General features: G+C 40.5%; 1 protein-coding gene across 1 annotated transcript in view; it reads left to right on the top strand.

Annotated features, from left to right (window-relative positions):
* The first annotated feature begins 516 nt into the window (after positions 1-516).
* Positions 517-22,420, top strand: part of hmga2 (high mobility group AT-hook 2) — a 68,708-nt gene continuing 46,804 nt past the window's right edge. Inside the window, exons 1-3 of the mRNA XM_049567150.1 lie at positions 517-3,089; positions 4,143-4,229; positions 16,019-16,069. Of these exons, the coding sequence (XP_049423107.1) occupies positions 2,982-3,089; positions 4,143-4,229; positions 16,019-16,069 (246 nt within the window). The 5' untranslated portion in view covers positions 517-2,981. The remainder of the gene's footprint in view (positions 3,090-4,142; positions 4,230-16,018; positions 16,070-22,420) is intronic.

The following is a 22,420-nucleotide window of genomic DNA, read 5'->3' as shown; positions in this document are numbered from 1 at the left end:
TTAAAATGCCCAACTTTACAGCAGAAATAAACATGTTTACAGCCTGGTACAAAAAAACTGTTTTGGTTTCTTTTGCTTTTTTCAACATTCAAGGCCAATGACCATTGTGTGTGTTTTTTTAATTGTATAAATCACCCATTAAATGTTATAAAGGCTACAAACTAATCATGAAATAAAGGAATATGGAGACATCACCACTTACGCAGTAGGCTAGTAGTTTGGTAAAATTTGCCACAATAACAGTTACAAGAACAGTGGCAACAACACTAGCAAAAATTGTACTGTTTATAATACTAATGATGTATTTATTTATTTTGGTGCACAACAACAGTGCTTCAGCCAAACAAGGTGAAAGGTCACTGGCTTATAGCAGAGTCATCTGTGTGTGCTGCTACTGCTCAAATCAATATGCACACTGCCACACACACACACACACACACACACACACACACACACACACACACACATAAACACAGAGCTTTCCATTTCGTTGCAAAAACACATTTATTTCCTGGTTTCATTGTGCTCAAACAGAGCTGCGTGCCCACTGCACAGACGTGTGCATGAAACCACCCCTAGGTAATGGATCTGTGCAGCCATTGATTGTATTGGTTTGATGCTGACGCCGCTCTGTCTGAAGGGGAGGGGTCTGCACAGAAAGCCCTTCTTTGGGGGTCTAAGAGCTGCTTTTTTATGAATGAAGTGCAGCTACGAATTAAGCACACATTCTCTCAATAAATTCACTGTTTCCGTGGAAGTTGTGCAGTTATGAAAATAAATGTTTTGTACAAAAGTGTGCATTTTGATGATGTTCCTGTTAACTTTCCCCTGAGCTCACAAGGCGGCTGATATTCACTGAGCATTAAGCTACTTTTGCTCGCAGTGGCCAGAGCATGGAGAGCAGGCTGCAGGACCGTGGGAAAGGTCCTCCACGTAAGGCACTTTATTCTTTGTGTCTGTTGTTCTTGTGTAATTGATCTCACTCCACGACCACGGCGGAGTGCTTCAAAGACACACACTTTTTTTTTTTTATGGCTGCACCATTCCATCAAGTGAAAGTATTCTACACGTGCAACGATACACACTGTACATTGTTTTACACACATTTCCCAAAATTAAGTCGATGTATTTGAAACTTTGATATTTGTAGCTGGAGTCTTTCGTAAGAAACAATTTACTGTTCAGGTTTTACTTTTAAATCATCACATTTATTTGTTCTGAACAGGGAGTCTGATGATCTGTGTATACATCTAAATGTATTCCAAATGATGGCAAGATTTGTGGACAATGTTTTAAGCAAAGAAAAGGGCAACAATTTCTTTGAAAAAGTTGAGATTTTCACTCTGAGAGTTTGGACATGTTTAGGGACTGTTCTTTACTTATAATAATTTCATTTTTTCCCCTAATTATTATTTTGACCCTCCTCGAAGCTACAAATATTTTTCCCTGAGCCTCCCTGAGTGACTGGAGGAAAATGAATGACTCTCCCTCCACCATAATTAATTAGAAGATTTTTAAAACTTACCCTTTGATGTTTGAAATTTAAAAGCTTAAGACGAAATCATGGAGTTGGAAAAAAAACCTTGGTTTTTCACTCTTGTGCATGCTGGTTAGTTTGTGAAAACGGTTAAGTTTTATCCAAATTTTAAATGAGATGTAAAGTGATTTTGATTAAAAAAGCCTATCACTTTTTAATCTCAGAGGTTATGCTGATGTGTCCAAGGACCGTCGGAAATTTGAAAATCCAACAATTCCCATAATTACAGTCTCTGACTATGATAAATGACATAACTTTGGTGATTTGTGAATAAAACATGCTTGCGTCTGGGAGGCATGTTTTCTTCAAAATTCTAAATACAAAATAAAAGCATTCAAAGTTGTATGTCCCTCCCTTAAGCTAAAATAAATGACATGTGTCTGTCCTCAGTGCTTTAAAAATGATTTGACATGCCTCCCTTTTTTGCACCATCCCCTCCCCCTTCACAAGTTAGGAACAGTCCCTTACATGAGAAGAAACATCTTATTTTGGAACTACTGATTTTTAATGTGACATGCAAAATGTAAAATTCTCTGGACGTTTGAAAAATGTTTTGTACTGTAGCCTATCGTTACAATCCAAAGACAATGAAATAAAGAGGAAATGTAACTTTTATAAAGCTGCACATGTCAAAAGGCTGCAAAATGACTACACGTTCTTGATGATTAGTTAATGTTACAACTTAATATGTAGCAGCAGAAACAAGCTTGTGTCCATTCTTATTCTAGTGTTGAGGTGATATTGTCTCCCCAACATGAAGCGCATACTTCATATTTCACAGAGGTGAACTCTGAATGGCTGTTCAGTGTCCGACAGCAGCGGATTCCATTGAAACGTGTGAAAATGTGAATTTAATTCATAAATGCGGCCTGCCATGTCTGGCCCGCGGCCAGGATTCCGTCTCCTCTCTGTTTTCTCTGGCTCCCATCCAGGCCCCCCTCCCCCGCCCGTGTTATCCACCCACGGGAGAGGTGATTTCTTTCTTTTTTTCCTTCTTCTTCTTCTTCTTTTTTTTTTTTTAAACCCATCCTCACTGAGCGGGTCCTGGTTTTGGAGTGGGCTGTGGATGCGGTTATTATGCCCACACTCCTCAGACGGTCCGTGCCGAGCTGTCACGCCTCGCTGCTGCATGGTCCTGCCCGGTGCCGCGGTGTGTTGTAGCCGAGTTTGAGTCGGAGCCGCTCGGCGTCTCAGACTCCGCCGTCCCCCGGTGTTCCTGTCTTCACTGAGCCAAACCTTCAGCTGCTCACTGGCGCTTTTTATCGGCTTCAAAGCCGCCAGTCCCGCCGCCTGTGGGGGGACTTACACAAGTGGGACAACAGACCTGTTAAAGTGCCATTGAAGCTATCCACATCGGCTCCCTCCATTTCTTTATTTTTTTCTATCTTTCTGGAAGTAGTTTTCTGTTCACCGGGAGAACGGAGGAGCCGCAGCACCGGGAACCATGAGCGGACGCGGGGAAGAGGCCGGGGAGAGCTCTGGCTCCCAGGAGCCCGCAGGGGCCGCGGAGCCCCAGAAGAGGAGGCCGGGGAGACCGAGGAAGCCCCCAAAAGTAAGTTTGTGTCCCGCTGCTGTTGAGTGAAAGCGCTCTGCGGCCAGGCTGCCGATTTTTATCTGCACACTGTGACCGAAATGCGGTGCTTTTACACACTCGGAGAGTTGAGATCCAACTTCAGCAATGACTCCAGGTCCTGTGCCAAGGTGGTGATGCCGCTCTGATTTAGTCTACTTTATCAAACTGCACCAGTGGCACTTATTCTGTATTAAAATGAGCTGAATTTGTAATTAATTGTTCCATGTTGACACTGATGCAGGGTGTGCAATCCACGATAACTTCTTCCCTACTGTTTGTGCTGGTTTCTATGTGTTTCGGAGCGAAATTTACATATTGTTCTACCCCCACATATAGGCCTACTGCTGTTTGATATAGACCCACTCTGTGTATGCTGAATATAGTCTCCGTCCGTACACGTGATGAGGAATGTGCCTGTTTGCAGTCTTGGCTCTGGCCGATGATCTTTAATTGACAACATGAGTAAAACGAAAAGTATGGGGATGAATGTAACTCTGCAGACCTTCCGTGAGTTGAATCAGAGACGCCATGGCAACTGAGGTCTTTGAACGTGTTTCTGTGAATGTGTTTATAGACGTGATTCACTGGTGACTCACATTCCCACCAAAACTTCACACCAAAATCACGTCCATTGACACTGCAGGCTGCAGTGTGACTGTAGGTGAGAGAAACCGGAGCCTTTCAGAAAGAACAGCAGCCTGCAGCTGGTTTTATGTAGGGGTAGAGTTGAATGTCATAATACATCTCGAAACATTATGAGGGGCACTACCAGGCTCAGGCTGTTAGGGTGATAGAAATATCGGTGGCACACTGTGCAAAATTCAGTGTGAAATTTCAAAGTGGAGAATCAGGCTGGATAATAAATCCCTTTCATTCATCTCTCTGCACACACACACACACACGCACACACACACAACCTTTGTCCCTCTTTTGGTCTTGACCCATAAAGCAATGATCAAATGGGGGGGGGGGGGGGTTCAAAGCTTTGTTTCCTGTCCACAACACCCATGTCATGTCCCCCCTCCTCTTCAGGAGCCCAGTGGAGAGCCTGTCCCCAAGCGACCGAGGGGCCGCCCCAAAGGAAGTAAGAACAAGGGCCCTTCCAAGGCAGCTCAGAAGGTATGGAGCCTCAGCACCTGAAAATCTGAATGTTACACATATGTTTGCTGATGCCTCTTTTAAGACATTACTTGACGTACTTGACGTACACTCAGACCAGTCGGCAGAACTGAAAATGTTGGTATTTTAAGTGTCTGCAAACGTAACATTTGTAAACATATTGCACTTTTTTTTGCATTCTTAAATGCCATAGCTGCTAACTTTGTTATTCGGAGGTGGAGGGGATGGTGGATGGTGTGAGACCTTGGTATGATGTCTGCCAGGCTGCAGACCACTGTTCAAGACCAACAAATAAAAAAGTCATAGCTGTGTTTCCAGCAGCTTTTAGCCACTGACTCGGGGTGTTTTCGAGGGACCAGTCGCTGTTTTTCTTGTAGCTTTTCACCCCCCAAACATGGGCCTTTAGGGACCCATTACTACGAGATGTCAACTAAAGTGCAGACCACTGCAGACCACTGTTCCAGACCAACAAACAACTAAACTAGTTGTTTATTTAGTGAGTCATTGGTGTGTTTCTAGCAGCTTTTAGCCTCCAAACATGACAGTTTTTTAGGGACCCGTTACTACGATATGACTACCAAGCTGCAAACTGCTGCAGACCACTGTCCTAGAGCAAGAAACAGCAAAACCATTTGTTTTTAAGCAAGTCACTGGTGTGTTTCCAGCGGATTCAGTTTTCTTGAATGATTGGTTGCTATTTTTCCTGTGACTGTATTTCTCCAAACATGAATGTTTTTTAGGGACCCATTGCTGTTTTTCCTGTGGCTTTTTACACCCAAACATGGGTGTTTTTTAGGGACCCGTTAATATGATTCTTGAGAATATTGTTCTTGAGAGTCACTGATGTGTTTCCTGTGGCTTTGTAGCCCCCAAATACAGTTGGTGTTTAAGCAACCAGTTGCTATTTTTCCTGTGCTTTTTTGCCTCCAATCTTAGGTGTTTTTTAAGCAACCCGTTGCTGTTTTTCCAGCGGGTACTGTGCCTTCAGAACTGGTTACTTTAGGCCAAGTGGTTTTTGTACCTACACCTAGTCACATGTGAATCATAGTGTTGTTGAAACATATAGTTTCACTGTATCCACTACATAACAATGTGTAAATTTAACACATCTGTTGTTTGCTGAAATGTACAATGCCAACATTTTTCTGATGACTGGGTTGTCCATAACCAATACATGACTTCAGGAGAGGGCTGTATTTGTTATGATCAAGTTGCTACTCATTGCTCTCGCTTTAAACATATTTGGATTCATATTTCAATTTGGACCATCCACAAAGCATGTGTAAGGGGACAAAAATTAATAATAACTGCCAAAAAATAGTGAGCAAAAATGTTGTGGTGTACCATGAGTGGTACATTATGTACTGAAGATCATTCAGACTCAAGAGTCAGCTGAAGTTCTTTACAGTCCTTGATGCTCAAGTGTCAAGCTGCAGATGCAAAATGAGGCATCTGTTTTCTTGATGGTTCTTTCAGGATTATGTTGTTGCCTTATAGTCACTCCTATAATCAAACTGTGTGTTCTCTCTTTGTCAGTGAGACTAGTTTGAATCTGGAAGATACACTGTGAGCTACAAACCTTATTTCAACCTTGATGTTACATCAGAAAGCATTTTAGCTGCTTCTTACTTAACAAGTTGAAACCCCATCCCAAAGCACTCACACACACACACACACACACACACACACTGAATCACACCATTGCCAGTGATAATGACGGTGACACTGAAACTGTGGTTATCAGGTGTGGTCTGTAATGTTATGCCCTGCAAAACCTCACATTTTAATCAGTTAAGTAGGTTCATCTGTTCTATATATGAAAGCTTCAATATAACAGCCCTGCCATGAATCCTGGTAAATGAAGCTTACAGTATAACGCAGAGTTTGTGACAAATACGGCATGAGTGGATTTATTTATTTTTAAGGGCACAGTGGTGGCCTTATACCATGTGGCACTATATTGCCAGGCATGTCTGTGTCCTCTGCCCCACTCAGGTATGTAAGTGAGGGTAGATTACATAAATACAAGAAGCACCTTTCAGTGTGATGCAGTTCAGCACAGCACCACCCCTGACTACAGCCTTAAAAAGAACCACCAAAAGTTTCACTGCAGGACTTCTGTTTTGGTTGCATTTGATTCTGTAAGGGGTCTCAATAAAAGGATTGCTCAGAATAATTCTAGTAGGAACTTTAGTAGAAAGCCTAATCATTATTTTTGACCAAAACAAAAATACTAAAAAAATTAAGAACAAATGGAAAAGGAAAGATTTTCCCCCCGCTGAAAATATGACAGGTTTATGGAATTTCTAAAAAGAGGGATCAATGAAATGGCAACTGAGAATAGCTGGATGTCCCAACTAGGTCTGGGTATTGAACTTCAGTATTTTCTGTACCGACTGAACTGTGTCTGCAACTCAAGAGACTCAAGAACTGCCAAGTGCTAAACTGTGGCATGGAATGTCTGGTCAGATTTGTAGTCCTGTTTATTTATTTTGTGATCAGACAGTATTGTTTCTAATATCAGTACTGAAACTCAGGTATGTTACTGGCACTGATATTGAAAACAATACTGAGCCCCACTCCTGACCCGTACACCTTATACTTTGCCAGGGGTGGGAATTGCCAGAGGACCCACAATACGATATTTTCACGATAATATGATATTATTGTGATATTGTGATATGCTAGTATTGCGATAAAATATTGTGATTTATTACCTTTTTTCCCACTGGAAATGATTTCCCCCAAGGAAAACTCAATATCAGTTTCACCTACATAAATATCGATACTTGGTGACAGTGTATCGATACAATGTTGCATACAAAATATCACAATACTGTACACTGTAGCTACAAATCTGAGGTAGATTCAAAACCATTATAATCAAAATAACGTCAATAAATTAAACAATAAATAGCTAAAGAAATTTTAATTCTGGTCAGCAGCATGTCAAATTCTTTATGCAGATAGTTTAAAATATTTTGTAAGTATTTTAGCTGACAATGGAATGAATCATACTAAAAATAACTTTATGAGTGTGGTGAATGTTGTAATGTTATAAGGTATCTCTTTCTTATACTACTGCTACACTACTGTACTACTACTTCTTCTCTTGGTTAATTGCAGGTTGCAACTGGTGTTTAAAGTGCATTATACTGCCCCCGCTATGGGCGTATGGGTGGTTTAATTATAGGGAGGATTCATTGACTATTTACTAAATCTCTGTTGAGGAAAATTATTGAGATAATAAGCGTTATTGTTTTAAGGCCCAGCCATACTTGAAACCATGGCGTCTTATTGAGACAGGCCTTTATTTGTCAAAATATGTAGCCACATCAGGCTAGTAAAAGGGACTGGGCATTTCATTGGGACTATGCTTTTAATTGAGGTTTTACTGTATGTACAAATTTTGGTGCATTACTTTTTGTAGGAAAATGCAGCAGCAACAGTGCATGAGACCAGCCCGGTATTAAAAAAACAAAACAACAAAAAACAGCCACATTAATGTCTAGAGTTGACCCTCTGCATGCTCACTTATGTGCAGCCCACAGAAGCATGTTCCAGTCTTAAAGAGATGACTGCAAAAAAGAACACATTTGAAAACACAGGAACCTATTTGTGCATCTGTGATGATAGAAACATGCGGCCATAACTCAACAGCACTCTCACACACTTGTGTACACAGAGGGGAGACGTGTGCGTGAGAGATAGAGTTGATGAATGAGAAAAGATTAAAGTTGCAAAGAAAAACCGATCCTGAGAAAAGCTTTGGGATTTTACAGCAATATCCCACATAACATTTAGGTTGTGATATTGTACATGTCGGCGAGGCCAGGGCAAGTCCCTGTGTCTTCATTCATTAGTTAGATGAAGCTGTGTTAGGCTCATGATGACAGCAGCCTTAGTGCTCCCTTGCCACCATGAACCACTGTAAACATTCCCAGCACTTTGAAAAGTGAACCACTCTGCTCTTGCCATAATCCAGTCTCATCTCATCTGGTATTGTTATGATAAACACTGAAGATATCAATCTTTCCAGATGAAAGAGTCGTGGGTCAGCCCACACCTTTAACTTATACTCTTTAAAAGTTTACTTCCTCTCCCCGTATCAATCATTCCAGTTATCTCTGACAGATATCATGGTAGCTTTTAAGTAGAAACAATTGTACTGCACACCTTGACTGGTTTATTATTAGTACAAAATATAAACTACTTTTTACACCATTCTCAAAAAACAAGACATTATTTATAGAGATATCAGGTTTAGGAGTGAATATAGAGACATCTTGGGATTCTCACCTAAATCTGAGACTATCCTCTCCAGGAAATCAGCAGGATTTGCTGTTTGTTTGAACACTTAATAATATTCTGAAAAGGCTTTGTGGATAATGACAGTTTTGTCATTGCTTCCATTAGGGTGTTAAAGTGTACGGATTGATGAACAAAGTGTGTGAATGCTTCAGTATGCTTCAAACAAACAAGGTCCTATGAAGTCATGTCTGACCTTTTCTGTATAGCCGTGCACAAAGGAGGGCATAAAAGTATGCAGTGTTGTAGATGTCTTGAATTATACATATGGGAATAAAGGCTTTAAGGCAGCCTGTCCTTGCAGACAGTCATGGTTTTGCACACATGAAAAGTTCAGGTTTACATGGAAGTAGGGCAAAAAAAAGAGCTTCAAGAGAAGTTCAAACCCTGCCTACTTTCACACAGGGCAGGGTGATATGGCCTATAAATAATATTGCAGTATTGTTAAAGCCGACACAAGATACACATTAAATATCTAAATACTTTGAGATCTCCTCTAAACTGAAATAGGCTACCAAAATACAAAAAAAAGTAGACCTACTGTAATCATAAACTTAAACTAGGGTTTTCATAAAATACTGTTTACAAAAGTTAAACAACATATGATTTTCATAAAGTTAAATAAAATACTATTATATTAAAGTTAAAATATTATTATAATAAAGTTTAATAAAGTACTGTTTCAGTATAGTTAAATAAGGCATTGGTATAATAAAGTTCAAGGAACTACTATTATAATAAAAGTAAATAAAGTACTATTATAATGAAGTTAAAGAAAGTACTGTTACATTGAAATTAATCAAACCACTGGTACTTTGAAGCACCTGGCTCATCTTGGGCCGGAAGTGTTGAAGATTTTGCTGTGAACTTGAAGCTTTCTGTGAACAAATAGCTGTTAGTTGCTAGCAGTCAGCAGAAAGTCAAACTGTTATAGTGGCGCTGTTAAACATGAGGATTTATTCACTGTGAGTGGGTAATAAACCAACAGTTCTTCAGTTTATTCATTCATTCACTGATTCATACATTCTGTAACCACTCACCCTGGTACAGCATTACAGGGGGGCTGGAACTTATCCCATCTGACAGTCATGGTGTTTCATGGTTGCAAAATGTGACTAAATGGTCGCAGTCTGAACCCCTACTACTCACACATGATCGCCCGGGATAGTGTGGTCTGGATGAGTAAGGGAGTGTGTCTGATGTATTATGTTTGTAGCGGTGTCTTATGTATAAGTTATGTATACAATTATGTATAAATTGTCAGGGAATGACGTGGAACAAACCATGATAAATTAAGTATTATCGATATATCCTCTGCTCCTAGCAATGACAAACAAAGCTGTCCTGATGGATAAGGTTCGTTATCAAAAAGGTCATTTTTTGTTTGAGTACTCTTCCTGAGACCCAGGGATTTTTAGCTATAGGGTAGCAATGGAAATGTCAGTCTCTCAGATGGTTGTTTTCAACAGATTTTCATTGTCCCCAGAGCATGAAGCCTTTAAACTTGGGCGATCCCCTGACCTTTCCTCTAGTGCCATGTGCAAATTGACACTTAAACTGTATTTTTCAGTGAAATGTGTCACCGTTTGAAAAGCTTGAAATTTGATCAATGTAGAAAATTTAATATGTTCAGTACTTTGTGTCATAACTTAATACTTGCAAAACTAATGAAATCCCCATCATCCTTAGCTGTAGTTTGTGTGTTTGGCAAATGTTAGTACGCTAACATGCTAGACAACGTGTTAGCATTTCGCCCAGAGCAGAACCCAACTGTACGAAGATGCCCTTTTCAAACCCCATTATTGAATTATAACTTTCTTGTGGCATTGTTATACATCCCAAAAACTTGGAAAGGAAGAGTTCAGGGTGGATGGATGGGTCAGCAGTGTTGGTTTCTCATTTCATACCAACAGTCAATTTTTGGTTTCCTCAACCATGATCTTTCCCTCAACCAAGTGGTTCTTCTTTTAACCATGATGCAATGCTTCCCTAACCTTAACAATGTATGTTTTTTAAATCCAAACCACAATCCTTCCCTCACCCTGAGCAAGTTATTTTTTCTGCCTAAACCTAACCAAACTTTAACCACAGCAGTGGCAGATCAGAAAATAGTCACATCAGTCTTTTTGTAATGGTGATTTGTAATGGTCTGGGAAGGTGATCCTGCTGAAAGGGGCGTCACATCCCTAGGTATTCAGGGCTGCTGCAGACATGCTGCTTCTCTCTGCTCAGACATATAAAACACACTGATGATTAATTGAACAGGGTGTTGCCTTTCAGACGATTAAATCTCCACATTAAAAATGCAGCATCCTAAACAGAGAACTGGGATTACAGTACACAGATTGGCTAGCCAGCAATGTGATATGTCATGATAGAGACCTGCATTAGCAGAGCATTAGAACATACCATGACAAGACATCATCACTGTGTCATAGCTTAATACACTTTTGCTTCATTATTGGTTTCTGACAGATCATCCTCACGGAACAGTCAGAGCAAAAGAAAAACACTCTTATTCTGTGTGAAGTAATAGTAGTCAGTAAGCAATTGAATTGTGTAATGCTACCCTCACGTACAAAGGCATGGAATGTAGAAGAGTAAAAGTAAAGTAAATTGTACTCACGCACTATTAAAACACCTGATTAGATATAGTATACTTTGTGTGACTGGCTAAGTGAAGGTTAAAAAATGTACTCACTCATTCTCATTTCTTAAAAATCATTGACAAAGTAATGACACAAGTTTACTTTGTACTCTACATTAGCAGTAATTACTCAAATCAAAGGTGCCCTCCATCAGCCCCAATGTCACCCTACCCACATGCCGAATCTCTTTTTGAGGAGGGTTGTCACCTTTCTCAACTGTCTTCATTGAGCATATATATCCTGGATCAGTCTGTCCACTGATCGGGTCAGTGCAGAGACAAAATTGATACTGATCATTCAGCCAAACAACCAGCAAGACAGCAAACAAGCTGAATGTTTGGAACGGAGCTTTAACAATCTATTCTCATTCCCAGGTCGTCAAATGTTGACGCTTTGTCACGCCTCTCTGCATCTCATAGTGACACACAAAGCACCCTTTAGCGTATGTAATGCACAGCTGAAACTAAGCGGCAACCCCCACAGCTGAAAATGGAGCCAACATGGAAGTGCCAAAAACATTAATTCTTTGAATGGCTTCTTCGGCCTGGCTTCAGAAGACCCATAGACCCCCTGGTTAAAATGACTAACTTCAGAAATAAACATGTTCACAGCCTCAGATGCTGAAATGCTGAACTCAAGGCTTCAAAACGGGAGTCCACAGACCAGTGGGTGACGTCATGGCAGCTAAGTCCATTATTTTTAGAGCCATTGGCCAAAACACATTGTACCACGTTGTTAATGTTGTGAAACGGTTGCTGTTAGGTTTAGCCAATAAAACTACTTGGTTAGGTTTAGAAAAAAAGATCATGTTTTGGGTACAAGTAAGTACTCTTGTTACGTGTTTACATAACATGACCTAAATACACAATCATGTGCGATGACTGTACATAAATTCCATATTGTTACGTATAAACATCGGTGACGTTTGGTTTCACTTGGAACACAAACAGTGGTCCTCTGGGTGAAGTCCTCATTCCCACCCTATGCGTATTTTCTTGCTCTTAATGCTACATGATTTGCTCTCAGTGTCAAGTATTGCCACGGATGTGTTTACATTGAAGTTCTCATAAAGATGATAAAGGGCCGAGGGGCATGACAAAGGGTCGGTTTTTGACACCCTGGGAATTAGAATAATTTGTCATCAATAGGACCCATATTGCTGATTTTTTAATTGTATTGCCATACACTATTATGATAATGATTAATAATCATTACAGTACAGTACAATATCATTACAGTGGCGGCACAGTGGCCTCACAGCAAGAGGGTTCCTGGTTCGAACCCGAGGGTGGAGGAGTCCTTCTGTGCAGAGTTTGCATGTTCTCCCCGTGTCAGTGCGGGTTTTCTCTGGGTACTCCGGCTTCCTCCCACAGTCCAAAGACATGCAGGCAAGGTTACTTGTTGACTCTAAATTGGCCGTAGGTGTGAATGTGAGCTTGAGTGGTTGTCTTTCTCTGTGTGTCAGCCCTGTGATAGTCTGGCGACATGTTCAGGGTGTACCCCACCTCTCGCCCAATGTCAGCTGGGATAGGCTCCAGCTTCCCTGCGACCCCTAACAGGTTACAGAAAATGATTACAGTTATGCCTTACAGAGTAACACATACTACCCAATACTGGTAATCCCAAACAGTTGCAGGCAAAAGAAGGTTGGCCTCTAAATGTTTCAGCTCTCAGAGAGTCCTCTACCACCCCCGTAAAAGGTTAACAATTATAGTTGTATGTAAGCCACTACTTTGGGTGGATGGCCAAGTATGTCTGGCCATTAGTGTGGTCATAGTCTAAGGGCCTTGACATACCAAGCCAACAGTTGGGTGAGCATCTGTTGCCCTAGTGTTTGTGGTGTGTCCTCCACTGTTGGCACTAGTCCGACTGATTCAGCATGCAAAATTTATAGTGTAGCCGGCTGAGCCTGTCAGTGAGAGAAATTACTCTGACTGGCAGTTCAGCTCAGTGCATGAGAAGAGAAACAGAAGTGAGGACAGGAAAGGACTAAGGTCAAGGGCCTGAGACTGAAACAAATTTGTAATCCAAGGTGATATTATTTTTTAGCCATTGAGCTCTTTAGCAGAAACAGTTCATAATTGTTTGTGTTGTTTTTTGCTAGCGCACGGTAAATATGATTTGTTCTTGCAACTTTGTGTTGTGTTGTTAATGTACTAATTGGCTCACCAGCATCTTGAATTTGTTATTTCTTCTTACACAGTTGCAGAATGTACATGCTAGTCGCTGTTGGCCGCAGTCTTTGTTGTATGTTCAAGTGCAACTTTTTGGCTGGGACACAGGTGACATGAGGGGATGTGACAGTTAGCCTTTGTTGCCACTGGTTCTTAGATATCTGTTTGGTGTGTCTGGGCCTTATGACAGTGATACTCAACTTATGGCCTGCTGGCCAAATCTGGCAGGGTGGCCCGCCTTCTGATTAACAGGGAGAATAATTTGATTCACACTGGGATTTTTTTATACTCCAAATGTAAATTAAGTGCCAGAGTGCATTAAAAAAAGGTATAAAATTAGTTGTTAATCAAAAACAAGTGTCACGGCAGAATCCTCCTGACTCCCAACAAAGGTCTGGGCTGAGCCTTGAATGTCCTTAAATCTTAGAGACGCAAAGCAAGTTGAATATCCCTGGTCTGAGAGGTCTTACTTTTGCTTACGTTTTTTTTGTTACTCTGGGATCCAGCAGGTGATGTGTTGAAACACTCCACCTGCTGCCATGTGACCAGGCTGGGTGGCTTGTACTCAGTGTCAGGATGACAAAGGAGCTGGTGTTGTTTACTGCGCCAAATAGCTGCAGAAAGCCTCACACATGCCCCAACACCACCACCGATACTTGCTGGTCATTGTCTGCAAAATTCATCGCAGCAAGATTTCACCTGAGTCCCTGCCAGCCAGAGCCAGGGAGCGTAGATATATTCGATGAATTATTGACACAGGTCTGGTCTTGTTAATTGTGGATGACTGCAGAGCGTGGCTTTCTGACTGCGCTGGGCAGTCTGCAGGGTCCAATCTCTCCCAGTTCCCACAAACATCAAATCATTCTGTTATCTAAGGAAGAAAGATAATTCTCTCCCCTCAAGCTAAACACACAGGGACATTCCAGGTATTCATTTCACAGTAAGGGAATGCTCTGTAAACAAACACACTTTTCTAACTTGGGCCATGTCCATGGTAATGTGGGTACATTTTTTTCCAAGTTTTTTTTTTTTTGTATTAGCTCACATATCTATTGTTTGGTCTAAAAAAAGGGCCAATAATTAACTAGAACAGCTGATGCTGGTGTTTTTTACTGGACAAAATACAGCATAACACAAACAGGAGGAAGTGCATTTGTTAGGGACTATAAACAGGGATTGGTTAATACACTTTTGGTGCTCTAGTGAGTTTTTATTAAATGCTTAATATAAATACCTAAAGGATAGTTTATCAAAAAAAAACAAAAGTAATTTTTTTTTCTTACCCCAACTGTCTGTTGTAAACATTGATCACAGTTTATAGACACACGGCTTCAACTTTAACCTACAGCACTGTAGTTGTGTACACAACTACAGTGCTGTAGTTTATAGACACACGGCTTCAACTTTAACCTACAGCACTGTAGTTGTGTACACATTATCCTGTGAAATAAGAAATGATTTGACATGAATGACATTTCTTTTGCACTCATATTCAGTTGACTAGTGACTCGGTGGTTTAGATAATCTGGATAAACTGTTGCTTTATTTCCAATCTGTCTAATTTTCTGTTCTGGAATTGTTGGACTTTGTGATCTCAATGTGTTTTCAGATCTCAGCAATTTATTTGGTGTGCATAATGTTATCATAACTGATAGAAACTGTAGACAAAGCTATGGAAATTAGACCCAAGTTGCAATAAATTTGAATTGTCTGTCAATGGAAAACAATGGCCATCTAGAAGGCGTGAATAATGAAACTCACCGCGAAAAGGCGTTGATGTGGTACAAATAAAACTGAAATGGCCTCAATTTTTTCAGTGCTCCAATGACACAAGGGAGCATCATCCAATCATATGCTTTTGTTTCTTACTGGGGTGTTATGCCTGGTTCGTACTACACAACATTTGTGTCCAGTCTGACAGTTATTATGTCACATTATGTGATTGTGGCCTATAATCGGGCTGATATCGAGTAGTGTGAACCAGGCATATGACAACAACACCCCAGGCTTTTTGATTTTTCCTCTATGGTTGTTACCACACAGAGAAAAAAGGGAAAAATGATGGTGTGAAACCGCAGAAGCTTTTTTTTTTATCAACCCAGGTGTCAAACCAGGTGTCTAATTGAGACAGCCATTTATTTGTCAAACTGTCTAGCCAAGCAGGCTAGGAAAAGGGACTGGGCATTCAGTTGGGACAAGGTTTTGCATTGAATTTTTACGGAACACACACTGGCGTAGCGTTCATAACTTGGTTTTATATTTGTTCATCATGTTATTTCTTAATATATATTTTCTAAATCTATATGTGTTGTACACATGTTCATTTCCATTTCAAAACTATTCCACAAATTAACTCCTTTGACATCTTTGAAACATCTTTGTTTTGCATTTGTTCTAATATTCGTTTTCCTAAAGTTCCTCTAACTTAATTCTTGAAAAGCAGTAGCAGTATTAAATGTATTTTTGTTCTATTACTGTTCTAATGCTCCCTAAACAAAAAACCTGGGCAATGCACTGGTGCATTAATACCTTAAAATGTGTGCCAGAGTAAATTTCTTTGCTGATCAGGTGTTTAATGTAAAATGCTGATTTCGTGTATGTCATGAAGTGATAGTCAGGATCAAGACTGATTGTATTGTATTGCTCCTTATCTTCACAGAAAGCCGAGGCAACCGGGGAGAAAAGACCCAGGGGGCGACCCAGGAAATGGGTGAGTCCAAGGTTTTCTTAAGATCTGAGCTTGTGTCTGCTGCTGGCATGCTGGATATAGGAACGCATGTTGTACACAACACACAACACAAGATGCTGTGAATAAAAAGTTGTGCAAGTTGTTGAAACCTAAAAAGAAACACTCGTTTTTCATCATTCAAAAGCATTTGGTCTCCCAGTGGGTTAAATACATATTTAAATGACTGTCTCACTCCTTTGTGCTTGTTATTAACTTTCATTATGTGGCCTGAATACATTCAGAGCTTCCTCTCTGGTTGCTGCTGGTGTATGTGTGTGTTCAGGGATATCTCCAAAATGTTTGTGTTATCAGTCAAAGAAAATGTTTACTCTCAGCGCTGGCTGCAGGAATACTTAAATAATTCCACTGACAGCTTGAAGGCCTCAGTGTTTATCAGCTCTAAAGTAACAGGCCTGATTGATAGTACAGGGAAAGGCAGTTGGCAGTTAGAAGTGCCACCAGGAAGGGCGAGGAGAGATGCAGGGAACGTGAACTTTCTCCTGCATAGATCACGTCTGCATTTTTATGTGTCAACGAGGTGGAAAAAAAAGAAGTAAAAGCCAAAAGAAGAGAGGTGAAGACCGGCAAAATGTAAATTTTAGATTTATTTTCATTTTCTGGAAAGAATGGTGTGTTCCAAGAATGAACTGTTAGCATATTTAGTATATTCTCCACTGACCAAACTCTTACGATAAACTCTCGCTGAAACTTATCAGCTTCATGCAGCGGCTTCAAAAGCTACTACAAGTAAATAAACTGCTCACTTCACGCGCATGTACACTGAATCGCTGTGACACTATTGGTCATGCTAACTTTGAAAATATACATGATTTCTATATGAGTGTCCCTGAGTGTGACTGCATAGGGATCTGGATCATTACAGTCAGTGATGACTACACAGGGAGTTAACAGAGGCAGCCAGTACAGTGTTAGCATGAGCAACAGAGTCACCATGGGAAAATTTATGGGAAATACGCAGGTTGAAATAAACCAGAATTTCTCTTTAATCATTAACGACCACAAACTCATACAAGTAAAGAGAAATGACAGCACACCACATGCATGAAAACATGAATCCAATAGTGTTATTATTATACAGTCAGCCGGAAAAGAGCATCACCATCTTTCTTGAATTATTCTTATTGCAGCAAAATGTGATGCAAAGCAGACAGACTGAACAACACCATCATAAAACCTGTCAGGAATGCTGCATACACCTGACAAACTGATCTGTTGGCAGATTTAACGTCCTCTGCGAGGCCAGATTAAGCGCGAGAGTGAAACACTTAACATGCAGCTATCCTGCCAACTGAATGGCAACACTCATGTTAGAAGCGTCATCTGTTACAATCACAATCCCCCATTCTTGTGCTGCATTTTACAGGAGGTGGGCAATGTTTGCTCCAGTGTGACTTTCGTGCACTGCTCTAATTTGGAGAACCTGAGACATCAGTCGCCAGTTCTCTGTGAGATAATGTGCGGTTATAGTCACATATGAATCCACGGACCTTAAAGTCAAGGAATCACTAGTTAATGCCACCCTTCCTGCTGTGCTCAAAGATTCCTCAGCTTTATGCTTCACTTCTCTGTTGAGCTTGGGCATGGCTGAGTTGGTGAACATACTTAGGGATGGGGTCACATACCTGGGTTCCAGTGTTTCTATCATGTAATAAAAGCCTTTGTTTTCAACAACGCTGTCTTTGCACATGAAGTAGGTGATGGACTGTGTTATTTTCTCAGCTCTCTCAGAGTTGGATGGTCGTTTTGTCAAGCTAAATGTGTCCAGTGTTGATTGATTTTTTGGCGGAGCAGGTTAAGCGTTAGCTTGGCCATCAGCGGCTAACACTATCTCTGGACGGTTGTGTGTGAGGTGAGCCCTTGTGTTTGTCGTATTCCAGATGTTTGAGTATTTTATTCTCATATGACATTGCTTGCAAATCACGTGTCATATCCAAGTCCTTCTTTCCTCTGTGTTTGAAAATCCGACATAAGTCCAAATATTTGATTTAGGGCCTGTCCCAATACCCACACTTCCCCTAGAAATACCCTCTTGCACTTGGTTGTGTGTGTTCACGTTGAGGCTAGTGGTGTCCCAAAACAGAATGGAGGTAGTGGAAGTAGTTTCTAACACTTAAAATCCAACCTAGATTCCAAGGGAGCCCTGACCCACACTTTCAACGAAGTGGAAGATGAAATTTCCCAGAACACCTTGCGAAGTCAGCAACTCTTGGCAAGTTTTGGAAAACAATTTGTTACTGTACGAACAGAATATAGGCTATACAAACTAGCGTAAACTCATCAGCAAAATATTTAAGCTAATCGACTTACCCAAACAAAATCAATCTGAACTAGAAGATGTCATAGGCGCCTCCTGTTTTCAGCATTTCTTCTCCGTTGATTCATCAGAAGGAGAAGAATAAACAGAATAAACATAGCACACAACCTGAATGACTAGCAGTATCTTGCGTCGCTACTATGCGTGACGTATGTCTGCATGTTGGCCACGCTGATTTGCATGAAGTGGTGTGTTATTTCTTAGGGAAAGATCTCTACCCTGAAATTTCTCACTTCCCTCATCAAGGATTATCTCGCAAATTAAGGCACTCAATACCAAGTTGAAGATTTAAGGGGTAGAAATGGGATAGGGCCTTAAACCCCCACTGCCCATTACTGATTTCTTTTTCTGGTGCCACCATCTTTGAACTCTGCGGACCTCACAAGGAAAAAACATCAGCACCATGTAGTGGACTGAAAAAGCAATTGATTTTTTATGCTAATACCAAAAGTTGTATTAAAATATGTATTTGCAAAAATGAATAATGTATATCATAAAAGATTGATACTTTGCATCTGCGTATCGATACAATATCACCATGCATGCACAATTTGTGACACTATGCTGTATTGAGTTTTTCCCTGACCCCTAGTGTTGTCACAATACTGGAATCTCTAACTTTGAAACAATGCCTTGACAGACTGATATCTGCTATCATTGTTAATACCACAGGGAAAAAATGATACTGAGGGCATAAATTGAAATTTTAATTGTAAGGCAGCTATAACAGGGTTATAGCATGATAGTGGTGACTCTTCCTTTCTTGGTTAGTATCAGAGAACAGCAGAATCACTGTAGTACACATTAACGATAAGCAAGAGTGAGAAAACCCTGCTGGTACCGGTGTGACAAAAGAAAAACTGTCCTTTTAAGTTGGCATGATATGTGGCCTGTTGCCATTATTAAGCTTGTTCGAGATGAACTGGGCCTTGCTTGGAAAGTGGACGAGATTAGGCGGCTGCAGCAAGAGGCATTGACAAAAAGCTGCAGTGGAGTCAAACAGTTTCCTGACAGTTTCCAGCAGTCTTCAGTCTGTACAGTCTGCAAATCTCTGTGTTGCTAAATACTTCAGTAATAAAAATAGTCCAGTGTTAATATGTAATAGTACAATAGTTTTGTGATGAATGTAGATGTCACTATCAGTAACGTGTATTCTGTTAACAGAATAAACCTTTTAATCTGACAAATAGCATCTTAATTGCTGAAATTCGACATAGAAAACTTCATGTGGTTGAATCAACATCTAAACCAATCAGCTGTTAGATCAGGTGAGAGCCAGGCTTTTCCCATCATGCCCTGGGTCTTGCTGTTGGTGGAGGACAACTGCAGCGCCTGACTCTATCTCATAAGAATATTGTTGTCCAATTTTGTGTAACATCAGACCAAGTTGGGATGAAGTCAGACACAAATCTTACTGGCATGCAGTGTGCAGCTATTGCTGGTAATCAAATCTGCGCAGGCCTGGCTCATCTCAAATGAACCTACTGTTTAATGGCGTCCATTGATGACAGGGGGAAATGCCGGGGGACAACAAAGAAAGTTAAGGTGGCTGAAGTCCGAATAGCGCGGGTGGGAGGGATGGCGGATGGGTCCAACAATCACTGACTTTCACCTAGGAGGCCAGTGTTTGCTTCCTGTAAAGCTAAACCCAACTCTTTTTTCCTTAACCCAACTGTGTGCTATTGTTTCCTAAATGTAACCCTGTGCGTTTGTTGTTAAAGTAAAAATGGAAGTGTATTTTGAAAACAAACAATGCATGTAACAGGCTGGATGCAGCACCCAGGATGTCAACAACCAATACACCCAGGGTACCTTGTGAGTCATATGTTAACGTGGAATGTCCGTGACCAAACGTCAATATGTGATGAGGTCGGAGTGAGAATGTGTTGTCTAATTAGCCTTTAAAAGCATTAATCTGTTAGTCCAACTGGACTTCTTGGATGGAGTTTTTTTTTTTTTTAATGTTGGACAGTTTTTGGTCTGAATCTACATCATTTTTATTTGTGATGGCTTAAAGTTTACAATTAAATGACAAGTCTTGGATAGTAGGATTTGTGGACTGAAAATCAAAAGAGAACAATTGATAACTGGAGGATAGGAGAACACAACTCTGTGGTACGCTTTATAAATTGTTTGGCAAAGAATGTGTGGTAAATGCATTAAAACATGCAAAAACACTGCAGTGATCTTCTGTCTGGAATATATCTTTGTGAATTTCATCAATACTGTAAATAATTTTATCAGCCAAGTTTTGTGTTCTGCCAGAGAAGCAACAACAACAAATCAGTTTTTCAGCCCGCCTGCAGGCAGCCTCTGAACCCTTGGACTGAACTGATAAAATAGTGAGGTTTACTGCAGCTTTGCCTTTGTTGTACTGCCTGCCGGTGCCTGCATGTCCCAGGTTCACACACCAACATCCACCCACACAGCAGCCTCCATCGCTTTACGTCAACCCTTCTGGCAGAACTACAGACAAGCCGCACTGCAAACGAGTCAGTTGTGTATTGTAGATAGCGTACCTTTCTCCCTGCAACAGGCCATATGCTGACACCCATATGACAGTCAAAGTCTCTGCCTTACAGCTGCTTTCTGTTCTGTCTGAAGTCTGTGGACAAGAGAATGTTTAACTAGCACAGCGAGCTGTCAGCACGATAATTAGCGTCTTTAGCCGCTTTTCTTCTTGTCTTCTTGTTTAGTTAAACCACATCTCACAGTTAAAGGATTCAAGAGCAGTGCAGCAGTGTACTGCACTTGGATGCCTCAACCCTTTGCTTTTGCCTCATAATCAACTTTAAAAAAAAAAAAAAAAAAAAAAAATCATAATTCAGGGGATCCAGACAGTCGTAGTGGCACAGTCTATCAAAATAAGTGATCAGTAGCTAAATATCTCAGGTTCAGAATGTCTTACTGACATTGATCTCATATGCCTCAAAAAATGACATTGTGCTCTATCCGTTCATATGCAGATATTTGCCATGTGTTGAAAACCTGTGGACAACCTCCAAATAGAGAGAGTGAAAATTGAGCAAAAGCAGATTAAGTATAAGAGTGTATTCAAATAGATTGATTGTACCCAGAATGTGCAGATGTTTATTGCAGAGCATTCATTGTACATGTGTTTCCTGTAGGGCTGGGTATTGGTACTTGATACCTTCAAGGTATTTACCCAAATAAGTCAGTAACAACGTCTCCAGTCAATACCTATATTTGATTCTTTTCGTACCCAGATCTGTAAAAAATGAATTTGTATGGTTTTGCACACAGCCAATCACTGCAAGCGTTTTTGATCATAATCGGTATTGATGGGTATCAAATTAAGTGCTCTATTGGTATCATCAACACTTAAAGGATAACTAAGGTATTTTTCCAACCTGGGCCCTATTTCCCCATGTGTATGTATGCGTATGATTCATAGGTATAGCTCATTTTAAAATTGGTTCAGTATTGAGGGAGGCGGATGCCGCCGGCAGCCGTGAGGTAGATATGGGGGCAAATGCGTCCCGTATAAGTTTGCGCATTAAAAGTGCTATTTTTTTTTTTTTTGCCGCTGACCGGTTCAGATCGCCAGTGCTTTCTCTGTAAATAGTAGGGATGCACCGAAATGAAAATTTGTGGCCGAAGCCGAATAATATTAATCGCTTGGCCGAATACCGAGTACCGAGTACCGAATACCGAATATCGTTGTTTAGTTTTTCATTAGTTTTTGCAGATGAACCCCCTCCAGATTAGTGTTGTCACGGTACCAAAATTGGATCCCACTGTATGATACCAATGAAAATATCATGGTTCTGAGTAGTACCATGATACCACAGCAAAAATGAGGCAGATGTGCCTTTTGTCATTTATAAAAAGATAAATCACTTTTCTATAATACATCAATGATATTTCAATGGAATAAATTACTTTTTGACTTATTCATACTTCAAAAACAGCATCAATGAGTGATTAACATAGGGGGGATCAAAATAGAATAAATAAATAAAATAAAAATCATCCAG

This window comes from Epinephelus fuscoguttatus, linkage group LG22, assembly GCF_011397635.1.
Source record: "Epinephelus fuscoguttatus linkage group LG22, E.fuscoguttatus.final_Chr_v1".
In the NCBI taxonomy this organism is placed as follows: Eukaryota; Metazoa; Chordata; class Actinopteri; order Perciformes; family Serranidae; genus Epinephelus; species Epinephelus fuscoguttatus.
This window is presented reverse-complemented; position numbering and strand designations above follow the sequence as displayed.